The sequence below is a fragment of the Dipodomys merriami genome, unplaced genomic scaffold, assembly GCF_024711535.1.
Source record: "Dipodomys merriami isolate MVZ:Mamm:240054 unplaced genomic scaffold, mDipMer1.0.p SCAF_48, whole genome shotgun sequence".
In the NCBI taxonomy this organism is placed as follows: domain Eukaryota; kingdom Metazoa; phylum Chordata; class Mammalia; order Rodentia; family Heteromyidae; genus Dipodomys; species Dipodomys merriami.
Window position 1 is genome coordinate 7,701,248 of NW_027206046.1, and position 15,008 is coordinate 7,716,255.

General features: G+C 42.8%; 1 protein-coding gene across 13 annotated transcripts in view; it reads left to right on the forward strand.

Annotated features, from left to right (window-relative positions):
- Sltm (SAFB like transcription modulator) overlaps positions 1-14,469 on the forward strand; it is a 44,254-nt gene extending 29,785 nt beyond the window's left edge. For all 13 annotated transcript variants that reach the window (XM_069995304.1, XM_069995301.1, XM_069995303.1 and 10 more), the window contains 12 exons: positions 292-441; positions 1,648-1,751; positions 2,120-2,286; positions 2,916-3,001; positions 3,242-3,405; positions 5,905-6,085; positions 6,809-6,933; positions 7,970-8,140; positions 8,654-8,968; positions 9,072-9,210; positions 11,106-11,266; positions 13,481-14,469. In XM_069995304.1, the coding sequence (XP_069851405.1) occupies positions 292-441; positions 1,648-1,751; positions 2,120-2,286; positions 2,916-3,001; positions 3,242-3,405; positions 5,905-6,085; positions 6,809-6,933; positions 7,970-8,140; positions 8,654-8,968; positions 9,072-9,210; positions 11,106-11,266; positions 13,481-13,568 (1,851 nt within the window). In that variant the 3' untranslated portion in view covers positions 13,569-14,469. The remainder of the gene's footprint in view (positions 1-291; positions 442-1,647; positions 1,752-2,119; positions 2,287-2,915; positions 3,002-3,241; positions 3,406-5,904; positions 6,086-6,808; positions 6,934-7,969; positions 8,141-8,653; positions 8,969-9,071; positions 9,211-11,105; positions 11,267-13,480) is intronic.
- The last annotated feature ends 539 nt before the right edge of the window (positions 14,470-15,008 follow it).

Sequence of the window (15,008 nt, forward strand, 5' to 3'; positions counted from 1 at the left end):
TGGTGGTTCAGACTTTATATTGGCATAAAGAAACATTAAAAAAAAAAACAAAGGTAGGTTAAATTGCTTTGTGACATTTTATTCCATTCAATACCTGCAAAGTACATAGTGGCAAGGTAGATGATAACAATGAACTGAAAAAGAATATCATATACAAGGAAAGAAAATACACATTAATGTATCCTAACTAGATTTCTTTAAATTGAAGCATCTTAGTCAAGTTTTGCCTGTTGAGAAATAGGGGTGGTTATAAAGTTGTAAATCTTCCTCAACTAAAATGTCTTTCTATAGGTCTTAAGTGCGAAGGTGGTTACAAACGCTCGCAGCCCTGGGGCAAAGTGCTATGGCATTGTGACAATGTCCTCCAGCACAGAGGTGTCCAGGTGTATTGCGCATCTGCATCGCACTGAGCTGCATGGACAGCTGATTTCTGTGGAAAAAGTAAGCTTGCCTAACTTTATCAAATGAAAACGTTTGTACATGTTGAACATGTCCAGATCTGAAAATCCAAACAAAAATCTTGAGTGTCACCAATATTTAAAAACTTTCAGAGCATTGTTAGATTACAGATTGTCTGATTGGGCCATTCAGCCAGTAAAGCCTCTGATCCCAAGTATCTTATGTAAGGACTAGTCAACCTATCATTCAACTTAAAGACAACTCTGTTGAGTGTTGATTGCCATGCCTGTTAGTCCTAATAAAGGATGGAGCCAGGAGGAGGTGAGCCGGAAAACCATCTTTAAAAGTAAGCCAGGCACCCCTGGCTCATGCTTATAATCCTGGCTACTCAGGAGTCTGAGATCAGAGGATTGTGGTTCGAAACCAGCCTGGGCAGGAAAGTTTATGAGACCTTTTTCTCAAATTAACTACAAAAAGCTAGAAGTAGAGCTGCAGCTCAAGTGGTAAAGCACTAGCCTTAGCATAAAAGCTAAGGGACAAGCCAGGCACCAGAGGCTCATGCCTGTAATCCTAGCTAGTCAGGAAATCTGAGGATCACAGTTCAAAACCAGACCAGGCAGGAAGTCTCTACTTAGAAAAAGCTGGACGTGGCACTGTGGGTCAAATGGTAGAGCTACTAGCCTTAAGCACAAAGAAGCTCAGAAAGTGCCCAGGCCCTGAGTTCAAGGCCTGGGACTGGCAAAAAACAACAAAAACTGACAAAAAAAAATAGTTAAGAACTAGCTTTATTTTGATTGATTGATTTATTGTTAGTCATGGGACCTGAACTCTGGTCCTGGGCGCTGTCCCTCAGCTCTTTCACCTCAAGGCTAGAGCCTCTACCACTTGAGCCACAGCACCACTTCCAGTTTTTGCTGCTTATGTGGTGCTGAGGAAATGAACCCAGGGCCTCATGCATGCAAGGCAAGCACTCTACCATGGAGCCATCTTCCCAGCCCCTGATTTATTTATTTTAAATTTTCATCTATATAACTTCCTGTCTTTTGCACTCTACCACTGAGCTATAGTTTAGCCCTTTGAGAAAGGGTCTCACTTAGGCTAGCCTCAGACTCAGAGTCTGCATGCCTCTGCCTCCCAAATGCTGAGATTACAGGGAGATGTCACCACACCAGCTTAGCACTCTTTCTATAATCAGAAACATGTAACTTTAAGGTTTTCAGATTTTGTTCTGGTTTTAACCCCTTTTAGGTAAAAGGTGATCCTTGTAAGAAAGAAATGAAGAAAGAAAATGATGAAAAGAATAGCTCAAGAAATTCTGGAGATAAAAAAACTATGAATGATAGAAGTAACAAGTAAGCATTAATATATTTTGAAATATGACTGGTGCTGGGATAAGATTTATCATTTATCAATCATGAGGCTTGAACTCTGGGCCTGGACACTGTCCCTCAGCTCTTCAGCTCATGGCTAGCACTCTACCACTTGAGCCACAGCACCACTTCCAATTTCCTGTTGGTTAATTGGAGATGAGTTTCACAGACTTTCCTGCCTGGGCTGGCTTTGACCCACATCTCAGATCTCAGCCTCCTGCATAGCTAGTATTACAGGAGTGAGCCACCAGCACCTGGCTTGATTTATTTATTTTTGATAAGTGGATCGACTTGTTTCATTAACAAAAGTAGTTCTCATTCTATTTTTTTGTCTTGGGTGATATGGTCAGGACACAAGCCTCTATCAAAAAAGAAGAGAAAAGATCATCTGAGAAATCTGAAAAGAAAGAAAGCAAGGACACTAAGAAAACAGAATGTAAAGAAGAAAAGAATGATAGTGGAGCCAGTGGCCCAACTTCAGAACCAGTGAAAAGAAGTGAAGAAAAGAAGCGAATAAGTACGTTCATTGGCTCCTACCCCTCCCTTTCTCTTACAGATGCCACCTGCTTTACCAAGTGGGGAGGGGGGACACACAGATACCCAGGTGAAGAGTGAAACTGTGCTGTTAGCCATCCTCTCCTGTCCAGATTCTTCCAGCTAAGCTCTCCCAGCTTAGCTCTTAGCCTGCCTGCCTTAGGTTGGGGATATAGCCAAATGATATAGCCAAAATGAAAAACAAAAAGAAAAATTGAACTGATTTAAAATGGGGTTGGTAACGGTTGTGGGGCTTGAACTTGGGACCTGGGTGTTGTCCCTGAGTTCTTATTTTGTCAGTTGTGGGGCTTGAACTCTGGGCCTGGTTGCTTTCCCTCACCTCTTCAGCTCAAGGCGAGCAGTCTACCACTTGAGCCACAGCGCCACTTCCAGTTTTCTGGTGGTTCATTGGAGATAAGAGTCTCATGGACTTTCCTGCCTGGACTGGCTTTGAACTGTGATCCTCAGATCTCAGCCTCCTAAGTAGCTAGGATTATGGGCGTGAGCCACTGGTGCCCAGCCCCATTTATTTTCTTGCAACACTGTTATTTACTCACTGGCTTATTTAAAAAAGAATGTTCCTTTTGTTTGTTTTGTTTCGTTTTTCCATAGGTTCAAAGAGTCCAGGTCACATGGTAATACTAGACCAAACCAAGGCAGATCATTGTAGGCCGTCAAGAAGAGGACGATATGAGAAAGTAAGTTTCTAAGTGGATGCTCTGTATGGTTTCAGCTGCTTCCAAAAGAGGATTCTGTTACTGCTGAGATGTTTTGGGCACAGTTTCAGGCTAAAACTTTTCATGTGTTTTCACGCTTGAAGACTTTAAGAAAAAGGAAATGCAGCTAACCATGCGAACTTTTAAAATGACCAACGAATCCTGTAAAAGTAAACCACCGAATTATCTTAACTTCTAGTCCTCGCATAACTTCTTTCCTAGATTCATGGACGAAGCAAGGAAAAGGAGAGGGCTAGCCTAGATAAAAAGAGGGACAAAGACTACAGAAGGAAAGAGATCTTGCCTTTTGAAAAGATGAAGGAGCAAAGATTGAGAGAACATTTAGTTCGCTTTGAAAGACTGCGCCAAGCGATGGAATTTCGCAGGTAGGAGAAGGGTCTGCTTACCACCGACTTGTAATACAAGTGCAGCCTTAACACTAGTTGTAAGCCAGATTCGTTATAAACCACACCTTGACACTTCAAAGACGGACAGTGTCGTTTAACAATTCCATAAGTTTGCATAGCAAGTCTGTTACCTCCTGCTCAACAATTCTGTAGAGTTAATTATGGCCGATATTCAATAGAAAAACATACAAGTCCAGAGAGGCTAAATGACTCTGTATTTAATAGAAAAATATGGAGGCCTAGAGAGGCTCAATGACTCTTCTAATGCCACATGGCCAGTGAGTGGCAGAGTCGGGACTCAGATCCTAGTCTTCTGACTCCAAGTCCAATGCTCTTTCCTCTACTGAAACACTGCTGCCATAAAAAAAAAAACCATGTCTTAAAGGAGAAGTTGATAATTTTTAAGGTAGTTTCGCAGAAAACTACAGTGTTAAATACTGTAACAAATTAAGCAAGTTAATCGTTCTTTGGATTAGTTCAGAAGTGGAAGACCTGCGCTTTATGAGCCCTAAGCAAGCATTCTCTTGAAAACAGACTAAACCATGAGCCAGGATTCTTCTATTTTCAGTGGCAATATCCCAAGAGATATTCATGAGTCCGTTTCTTTTCACATAATAAGTTTTTGATGCCACTTGAAGTATGCTTGTAAATGTTTACCTGTCCTCTCCAGAGGTTACCTATAACAGTTCATCTATTTATTTCTGAGTGGTAGAAACTGGCAAGAGATTTTTAGCAACTGACCAAAGGAAATACTCCATGCAGCACTCAGCCCATTTTCCATTTGTTCTAGATGAGGTTCCAGTGACCCCCAGCTTCCTGTTCCTTTAGATAATAACAGATTGGGAGGGTAATGGCCATGGGGAATGGCTAGAGCAGTGATTCTCAGACCTAGCAAACCCAGAGTATCCCTGTCGCTCAAGCTAACAGAGAACTCAGGGCTTTAGGGATCCTCCTGCTTCCGTCTCCTGAATAGCTGAACTACAGTTGTGCACCATGGCATTGAGCACAGTGTTGCAATGCCCTGTCTGAGTCTTTTTCACATGAAATTGACCTGTCTCTGTCCAGTGACTTTCTAGGTCAATATCGTGGCCTAGTTATAATCTAAAGGAGAAATAAAAGCAATTTATTTTAAAAAAAAGTGTTGTTTATTAATGGTTAGTCATGACTCATAGAAGACGTAACTAGGCAGATGTGCACTCAGTTCGCTGACAGTGTGAAAGCTATACTGCAGCCCACATTTGTAGGTTACATCTGTGTGTCCATCACCAGTAGGGCCGTTAACATGTCCACAGGCTTTCTGAAACAGTGAGCAACACTGGGTAACGTTTTCAGCCAAAGTATAATTTTCCCTCCTTGGATTTGCATCACTGAAATATTTAGAATATGAAACCATTCCAAAGCAAAGGAAACAAGCCTATCATACATTAAAAACTGTTAAGTTCGAGGCTCAGGTGTGTGTTTTTTGTTTGTTTTAAGGCTGCTGTGGTTTCAATGACATGACTGTCCACTGTGGCAGGCAAAAGGTCTGGGGAGTGCTGGATAGTCATTTGTGTATGAACTTAGAGGCCGGTTCATGCATTATGAGATGCTCCAAATTCTAGTTGCAACCATTGATCCTTGAAGTCATTAGAAATGGCCTATCAGTTTCCATGGGAGTAGTTTTAACTCACTGAGAACCTCTGGGTTGCTCGAGGAATATATGATGATGAACAGATATGGGTAGATGATGGGAATAATATTAAAAGTCGAACATAATAACTTGATTCCGTTCAGCAAATTACTGAACTAAGTTACCTCTAACTCGACAAAGCATGGTCCCAGAGCCAGGGGTTAGGAGCCAGTGACCACTCTCAAAGAGCCCTTTAGGAAGCCATCTTTGTTAAATAGCATTTGCTTTGATTCATGTTTATGATTATAAGCCTGAGCTGTCCAAATACAGTGTATACATAACTTAAGGTTATAGGATAGATAGACATTGGAAAATTTTCTCCTTAATACATTCAGTAACTGGACAAGGTGTGGTACATACCTGTAATTTCAGTACTTCAAGAGGCAGAAGGAGGAGGAAAGCGAGCTTGAGACCAATCTGGGCAAAATTCTGTCTCAAAGAAGACAAAACAAACACGGATCGAAATTGTAGTTTTATAAATTTATACATATATAATCTTTTTTTAAAATGTCAATTAATGGATTACTGTAGTAGTATTTTTCCTTAAATAAGAATCGTTTAAAAGGCAACTATTTAATTTATTAAACTTTAGCTGTTTAGTTGACAATTTATATAAATAAGTAATAATACTGGAATCTGTTTAAAGTTTGATTTTGAGTTCTCTTTCCAATTACATTAAAACTACTGAAATTAAGTTGAAAGTTTAAAATTGCCAACCTCGAGGGAAAAAAAAATTCAAATTCAAAAGCTATTCTCTTTCACACAGTGCTAGCATAATTTAAGTATTTCTAAATACTGATTTTTGGTAGACGAAGCGAGATTGCAGAAAGAGAGCGGCGAGAGCGAGAACACATTAGAATAATTCGTGAACGGGAAGAACGGGAGCGCTTACAGAGAGAGAGAGAGCGCCTAGAAATTGAAAGGCAAAAACTAGAGAGAGAGAGAATGGAACGCGAACGCTTGGAAAGGGAACGCATTCGTATTGAACAGGTGCAGTCAGAAAATCTTTTCATCTTAAATAACTCACCCTTTTCAAACCCTGTGATTTTTGCCCTGAAGTTTGCTTTACTTGTTGTAAAGCGTCTATAGAATGAGACCAGCTAATGAGCATTGACGTGTCCCTGAACTATAACAATGAACTAGGTACTAAGTTAACAAAAAAGACGCTAATAGTGACTTTGTTCCAGATCATTGACAAGAACTCTTAGCTCTGTACTCTTAATGGCAGCCAATAGTCTGAGCATAGGACTATGAGTCCAGAGTAGTTGTAATCCAGGCTCTGTCACTATCCCCATCTTTCAAATGTTTCCTTACACTGCAGTGGCAATGATTTCTCAAGGCTGGAAGCAACTAATGCCTCTCTTTGCACAATTGCAACCCAGGGTTTTAAGGCACTTAGTCTCCATACATACTGAGACCTGTTCCTGATTCCCAATAGGTGCTTGTGTTGAAGTCAAATGATTCAACTAAGTTTGCCTTCCCAGACGTTTACCACTTTTCCCCCCACTCAACTCCTGTTGCTGTTACATTACAGAACAAGAGCTTGTAGCCTAGATTATTGAAATTGAATTCATTGGTCTGTCCCAGGTGTGTACATTTTGCCTGGCGCTTGTGACGATGTTCTGAAATGGCCAGGTTACAAAACGGTTGCATAGGCGCTTACCTTGTGTCTTCTTTTGCATTGGCTGCTTCTTCCTTCTGTGCCATCTGAAGGAACGTCGCAAGGAAGCTGAACGGATTGCCCGGGAACGAGAGGAGCTCCGCAGGCAGCAGCAGCAGCTTCGTTATGAACAAGAGAAGAGGAATTCCTTGAAACGCCCACGTGACGTAGACCATAGGTAGTCGCTTGCTTTTCTTCCTCCTTCCCATCAAGCTTCTCCTTCCCATCAAGCCAGCACTAGGGAATTAGGACAAGCTCCCATTCTTGGAATAAAAGTTCAACAGGAGTGGGAAGGATTATGTGTTGGGGTGGGCCCACTGGAGTATGAAGAAGGGATAGTCTACTTTTCCTTTTCCACTTCCTAGGATGGAATGATTTTTCCCTTATGACCAGACATATAGTCATGGTAGCCCTCAAATTCCCAGACCCATTCTTAACCTTCCCCCCCCCCCCAGTAGTGCATGTAGTACAAGCATGGAAGTCATAACCTTAGGAATAGATTCTATTATGTATTTGTGTTTACATTTTCTAGTAGAGTTTAAAATACAAATATTTTTGTTTAGTTTTCTCAGTAGCAATAAACTCCATGAGCTTTGGTTGAGTGGGTAGAGGCGAGGATGAGTTGCATGCATTGGGCTTGAGTTTTGTCTTTAGTCTTTCCAACATTGAAGGTAACTGAGGGCTAGAGGTGTAACTTCATGGTCAAGTTCCAGCATTTGCAAGGTCCTGGTCCTTAGAGCCATTCCCAGCCAGGCATTGCAAAAAAGAAAAACGATAAAGGTTGCTTGTTCTAGTCCATTGAATGTCTTGAAAACAGGCAGTTTTGCTCTTCTGTTTAAGTTCCTTGAATATATGAGTTTACACAGCTGAAGGATGCTTGGTGAGCTCCTAGCTGAATGTGCTGTGTCCTGGTATGTTTGATGCCAATTGAATGTTGATTCTTACAACAGTAACTTAGGCTGGGAATGTGGCTTAGTGGTAGAGTGCTTGCCTACCATGAAGCCCTGGGTTCCAATCCTTAACAGAAAAAGACAGAACTGGCACTGTGTCTCAAGTGATAGAGTACTAGCCTTGAGCAAAAAAAAGCTCAGGGACAGTGCCCAGGCCCTGCGTTCAAGCCCCAGGACCGGCAAAAAAAAAAAAAAACCCCACAAAAAACCAAAAAAAAAGAAAAAAGAACAGTAACATATAATGAGCAACAATTTCTCTTTAAGGCGAGATGATCCTTACTGGAGCGAGAATAAAAAGTTGTCTCTAGATACAGATGCGCGATTCAGCCATGGATCAGACTATTCTCGCCAACAAAACAGATTTAATGACTTTGATCACCGGGAGAGGAGCAGGTTTCCTGAGAGCTCAGCGGTTCAGTCTTCCTCTTTTGAAAGGTAAGTAGGTAGATTTCAAAATCTTGTGTTTGCTATGTGAAGTCTTGCTATTGACGACTGATTCTCTACTGAAATAATAATTGAAGAAGAAGCACAGAATCGGATCTGAGTGTTTAGAATGAAATGTAGATAGTATACAGTTTTGGTTTTCATGAATGGGAATGTGGTTCTATATTTCAAATGAGTTACAGAGATCATTAGCACAAGGTTAAGGTAGAGTTAGTTCTCTCTTGTTACCCCTGAAACTGAGTTAGGGGTACTGCTAGCTTTGGATGTGCCTCATCTATTCAAAATAGCACATTCTTCAGGTTGGAGGTGTCTTCAGTATTTGGTATTATTTCTTCTGGATGCTGAGAAAACCAACCTTCACGCCAGTCATTTAGCTCAGCTTAGGAGAAAATGACTATAATCAATACTGTAGCTTTTTTGGTAAGGAAAGTCTTATAGATTATAGCTTCCCAGGAATCAAATTAAGGTGACAGAGGGCCGCTAAGTACTTCTTCTCATCCATAGACGGGAACGCTTTGTGGGTCAAAGTGAAGGGAAGAAAGCGCGACCAATTACACGAAGAGAAGACCCAAGCTTTGAAAGGTATCCCAAAAGCTTCAGTGATTCCCGAAGAAATGAGCCTCCACCACCCAGAAACGAACTTCGAGAAACGGACAGACGGGAGGTGCGTGGGGAACGAGATGAGCGGAGAACCGTGATGATCCATGACCGGCCTGACCTTGCGCACCCCAGACACCCTCGAGAAGCTGGGCCCAACCCTTCCCGGCCCAGCTCCTGGAAGAACGAAGGAAGCATGTCTGCAGACAAGCGGGAATCCAGGTATTCGTGTACAGCTTCCTGCTTCCTTGTGCTGGTTCATACATGTGGATTGAAGAAGATTCTGATGAACCTTTGATCATTTCTGTTCTGTTTCCTGCACCAGAGTGGACAGGCCAGAGCGATCAGGGAGAGAAGTATCGGGACACAGCGTGCGAGGCGCTCCCCCTGGGAGCCGCAGCAATGCTTCGGGCTATGGCAGCCGAGAAGGAGACAGAGGTGTCATCTCCGAACGAGGAGCCCAGGTAAATGCTGGGGAAGGTGATCTGTCAACGCTCCCAGAGTGAATGCAGAGGACCTAGGAGATGATCAGAACACATTTGCATCGAGAGGACTGTTCCTCAGGCTGGGCTTACTTAGGTTGGAATAACTGAGAAACTCTTTTCTCTAAACTCTTTTAGCCTTTCTCAGTGTTACTATCAACAGCTGATCAGCAGGAATCGGAAGACATAGGATAGTACCTTTGCAGTCTGCATTTTTATTTAAAATTCCCGCTGTCATGTTATTGGTTAAGTAGCTTTGTTCATGATGCTATTGGTTTCACTTTTTATTTTTTTATTTTTTAAGAAATCAGGGACTTTTTTGGGGGGGGGGCTCAAATTTTCAATGTCCTTTTTTTTTTCTGGGTATTTTATTTTATTTATTTTTTATTGTGAAAATTCTGTACAGAGGGGTTACAATTCCATGGGCAAGATAATGAGTTCATTTCTTTTTTTTTTTTTTTTTTTGGGGTCTGGTCATGGGGCCTGAACTCTGGGCCTGGGCGCTGTCCCTCAGCTCTTCAACTCAAGGCTAGTGCTCTACCACTTGAGCCACAGCACCACTTCGGCTTTTTTCCTTTTGCTTATGTGGTGCTGAGGAATCGAACCCAGGGCCTCAGGCATGCAAGGCAAGCGCTCTACCACTGAGCCAACTTCCTAGCCCATGAGTACATTTCTTATCAAGCATTGTAGCCTCCTTCTTTGTTTCCCTTTCCCATCTTTGCGCCCCCCCCCCCCCCCCCCGCCTCCCAGGCTTTCATACTGGGTAAGAAATAGCTCCAGCTTGTGTTCCCATTCTGATTTTGTTGTTGTTTTTAAACTGAAGCTTGAGGCTGGCCTCATTGGTGATGGCCTTGAGACTACAGCTGTGCACTATCACCCCTGGCTCTCTCACTTTGCCTTTTCAGGACATTTACTTGTCTGTCCATTAAGTAGTTAAAGTATAGAATTGAAATGAAACATCTGTCTGTCTCTTTGTTCTCTTGTTTCTAAGGATAGATGCGTACAATATTTTGTGTTCCTAATTGCTTTTCCCTCTTTGCTGACTTGCATATTTATTTTTTCAAGCTCAGGAGCTAGGAAGAGAAAAGTACCTTCATCCCTTAGCAGTTAAAAGGAGGGCAACTCTGCCACCCAGTGTAAAAGCAAGTTCATGGAGCTTGCCCTGGCAGAATTTTCTTGTCTGTGTGCCAGTCCTGGGCTATTTTGGTGTCCTGCCTGGGCTCTGTCTCCAAGTTTCTTTGTTCAAGGCTAGTACTCTACCACTTGAGCCACAGTGCCACTCCTGGCTTTTTTAGTTTATTGGTAATAAAAATGTCATAGACTTTTCTACCCAGGCTGGCTTCAAACCAGGATCTTTAGATCTCAGCCTGCTGAGTAGCTAGGATTACAGGTATGAGCCACTAGTGCCCATCTGCACAGAACTTTCAAGACAGTTCCCAGTCCATATATCTGCTTACGGAATTCCCATAGACACCCATCCCTGCACAGATCTCTTTAAGAAAAGGTGTCCTGGGGAAGAAGTCTTGTATTCTTCCATAAAAATCCTTGATAGTCTGTAAGTTGTTGTGGCAGTATCCTATATGGGATAAAGGCATCAACTATAGGTTAGTGTTGAGACTCAGCTTGCTCCCACCGTTGGCCCTGAGATGGCTTCTCTTCATGCTCACTGCCTTTTGTATTCATGGACATAGTCCCATGGAAGAGCTGCAGTGCCTGCAGGCCTTTGAAATACTTAAGGTCAAAGAGTATTAAGTTCTACACCTGTGGCAGGTGTAGCACTAGGAGTGGAGATGTGGAGTCACTTTCCCCATGTTTGCCCGAAGCTTGCCATAGGACTGAGGGTGTTCTGATTCAACCTCTTCCTATGCTCTTCCCAGCACTATCCCGAAGAACGACATGTTGTCGACCGCCATGGACGGGACACAAGTGGACCAAGGAAAGAGTGGCACGGTCCTCCTTCTCAAGGGCCTAGCTACCATGATGCAAGGCGAATGAGTGACGGTCGGGCTGGAGCAGGAATGATCTCCCAGCATTCAAGGTACATAGCTAATGAGTTAAGGCCTTTACCCTCTTATACTGAGAGAGAGAGAGAGAGAGAGAGAGAGAGAGTGAGTGTGTGTGTGTGTGTGTGTGTGTTCCTGGGGCTTGAACTTAGGGCCTGGACACACACTCTGAGCTTTTTTTTTTTTGCTCCAAGTTAGAGCTTTACTACTTGAGCCACAACTCTGTTTCTAGCTTTTTTACTGGTTAATTGGAGATGAGCATCCCAGATTTTTCCACCCATGCTTTGAACCAGGATCTAGAGTTTTTAGCCTCTTGAGTAGCTAGGATTATAAATGGGAGCCACTGGTGCCCAATGCATTTTGTGTTCTTAATCGTAAGTTAATTCATTGATGTCCCTGCCAGTGGGTCTTCAAACCAATACCCACATGTAGTATGCCTGTGTGTCATAATCCAGGATTGTCTTCTCCATGACTGAACATCCCTAAAATTTCTTGGGAAAAAGAAACTGGCAGGAGAGACATGTTCTGTTTCCTGTTTTCAAAATAACTAGCAAAACTTTGATATTTAACCTAAAGCTGGCTCCTAAGCTAACGAGGCCGACTGTAGTAATTCCTCTTCACACCGGTCTCAGGCGTGGTCCTTCAGCCAGCCTCCTCTTCCTTGTCCTCCTTCCTTCCTGACCCTTGTCTGACAGGAGATGCTGGTGCCCATTGCCCTCTCCACACAAATGCCTCCACTGTCTCCATAAAATTGAGATCACAGACTCACTCATTCTCCTCCTGTTTCAGACCTTCCTGTCCCCATGTGTCACAAGTTGCCTCTAGCTTTTTTATTCCACTGCTGCCACCAACCACCACCTCACTCCCCCCGTGTTGCAGAAACATGAGGCTTTTCTTGATCTTTAGACCTGCCATAGATTTTGTTTCTAATAGCTCTCCCTTTTCCACTCTCAGCCTCCAGGTGCTCTTCCCATGCCAGCCTTCTTTCTGCTTTCTTAGTCATATTTTCTTTCCTTTACCATGTCCTAACCCACATGTGGCTTCCTTAGATCACCGGATCCTAGCATTCGAACCTTTTCCTGTAGTCAGTTTGTGTTCTATTTAAAACTGTTTGATCATGGGCTTTTTCTTTTCTTTTTTTTTGGGGGGGGGGCAGTGTTGGTTGTGGGGCTCAGGTCCTGAGCTTCTTTTGCTGAAGGCTAGTACTTTACCACTTTAAGCCACAGCTCCATTTCTTATTTTTTAGGTTGTTTATTGGAGTTAGGAGTCACATGGACTTTACTGCCCCTGCTGGTTTCAAACTGTGATCCTCAGATCTCAGTCTCTTGAGTAGTTAGGATTATAGGCATGAGCCACCAATGCCTGGCTCATCATGGGCTTTTAGCTCCTAGTTTTTCCAGGGTCTTGGGGGGTAATGTTGGTCTGCTGTGTGTGCCATTCTAGCATCGCCTATACTGCATTGTACAGAAAGAATTCAAAAGTAATTCTTGAATGCCTTTCTGTAAGTGGGAGGCTCTAGCATAGAGCAGGATCTGCTCAGGTACTTAGGAAAACAGATGCCAAGAGTCGCATCCCAGAGTTTCTGTGCATGCTGTATGGTGGAATGAAGCGTGTGATGGGAGCATCCACACTGAATGCAGAGGCTCGGGCAGGTCACCCTGAGCTGCCGAGTAAGACCCTGTCTCACAATAGCCAAAGTAGTTCATGCCTATAATGCTACCTACTTTTGGGAGGCAGAGACTGAGCGGATTAAGGTTTGAGGCCAATCAAGTCCTTAGCTGAAAAATAAAGCATATGAAGGGCTGGTGTGATGTTCAAGTATAAGCCCATGAGCTTAAGTGCCAGTACCCCCAACGAGGTTAAAAAAAAAAAAAAGCGGGGGGAAGAAGCAAGCTGAGGTTGAGAATTTGTATTTCCTGGCTGGCACTGAAATTTAGGTCTGGGGCAAACATTTTGAGAAGCATTGCTGTACTCTAGCCTGTCCATTCATACCCCACAGCAAATGTGTGCGAAAGAGGGCACTGCCCCCCAGCTTTGAATTCCCACCCCCGTGCTAGCTCTCTGACCTGGCCATTTTTCTTCCTGCAGGATGTAGGGGGTGAGCACAGTAGCACCTCACAGGTCTGGGGGAAAGGGTGAGTGCAGGTAGCTGAAGTTCCGAGCACAGAGCAATGTTTGGCAAATGGAAGCATGAATAGGTATTTGCTTTTGATAGTTTACATTTTGTTCTTTGGACGTTCTTTTCATAGAATTGTACAAATCAGTGGTAATTCCCTGCCAAGAGGAAGTGGCTCTGGATTTAAGCCATTTAAGAGTGGACCTCCACGGAGATTTTGAAAATGAGCTACTCTGCCGTGATTTCAAGATAATTTATTGAAGCTTCACTTGACTACTTACGAAGAGGACCTCTGACCGCTCAAGAATTCTGTCCACCTTCCTTTTTTTTTTTTTTTTTTCTTTTATAAAAATTTAACATGATTGCTTTTCTCTATTTAGAGATGATGTTTGGATAGTTCTGTTGTAACTTTTCATAGTTTTGTGTACCATTCGACTTTTTTTTTTTTCCTGCAGCACCAACAACACATTTGGCAAGATGGAAGGAAAGCATCTGAGTAGTTTGCAGCCTTAGGTCTGTGGTGTCAGGCTCTAAAGTTTTTCATCATCAAGCATTTTAGCCTTCGTTTTAAAGGCTGGCGAAGCTGAAGAAGTCTGCCATGTAAATCTTAGATTGTTTCTGCATTTGAGTATTATGTAACCTATTTTTGCAGAAGGTACTGTTACATTAAGTACATCTGTGTATCCTGTTTCAAAGAAAATGTAACCTTTTTTGAAATAAACCTTCCTATTCTGTATAGTTGCTAAGGTGTTGAGAAGCTTTTTAATTGTAAATTGAGACCAATTTTCAGATTTAGGGTAGCAGCACATTTTGTCAGGCTTGCATGGTATGAAACCAAATAGATGAATGAAATCTTGGCCCTGAGCTTTGTATCACGAGGTTTTATTTTTTAGACTGAGATGTGCAGGTAAGTGCACTTTTCAGCTAATCTGCACTGTTTGATGGATGAAATCCATCTCTGGGAATTGTGTGGGTATTAAGGTTTCCATATTCCCAACTATGTTGAGAAGTGGAAAACAAACCAACCCAGATTCTAGATTGGTGAATCAGTTGGGTTTTGTAAATACTTGTATGTGGAAAGACATTGTTGTCTTTTTGTGAAAATAAAGGTCCACACCTCAAGCGTATGTGTCTTTGTTTCCAGCAGGCCTTGGTTATGGTTTCTAGAGAATAAATGTCGCTTTGCCTTTCGTGCAGGCGGCACAGTCGGTTGTAAGGTTAGAATCTTACCCTGAGAGCTGGTGGCATTTTTTTCTAGCATCTTTTCTGGGAAAGCCTTTCATGGTGAGTTCCATGAAACTAACACCACCTCTTTCGTGCAAGCGTCTCCGTCTCCTTATAGAATCAGTGATGAGCAGCCCCCACGGTATTTCCTGGTGCGTTAGTGTGGTACCCATGAAGAGTGAAAGGGATGTGGTGTTGCTCTGAAGCTGCTCCTGTCCTAAGGATATGAGGGCATCTTCTAGAAGTTCATCTTAGTGCCTGTCCCTGCCCTATGAGCTGGAACAGACTTCTCAGTGCTGGGGGTAACCTCTGAAAGCTTTGGCCCTAGGTGAGCGCTGACATTTTTTCTATTGCTCTGTGTAATTATTTTATAGTCTTTCTGCCCTATAACTGGGAGATGGGTGTGTGGGTGGCGGTGCTGTTTACTTGCTGATGCC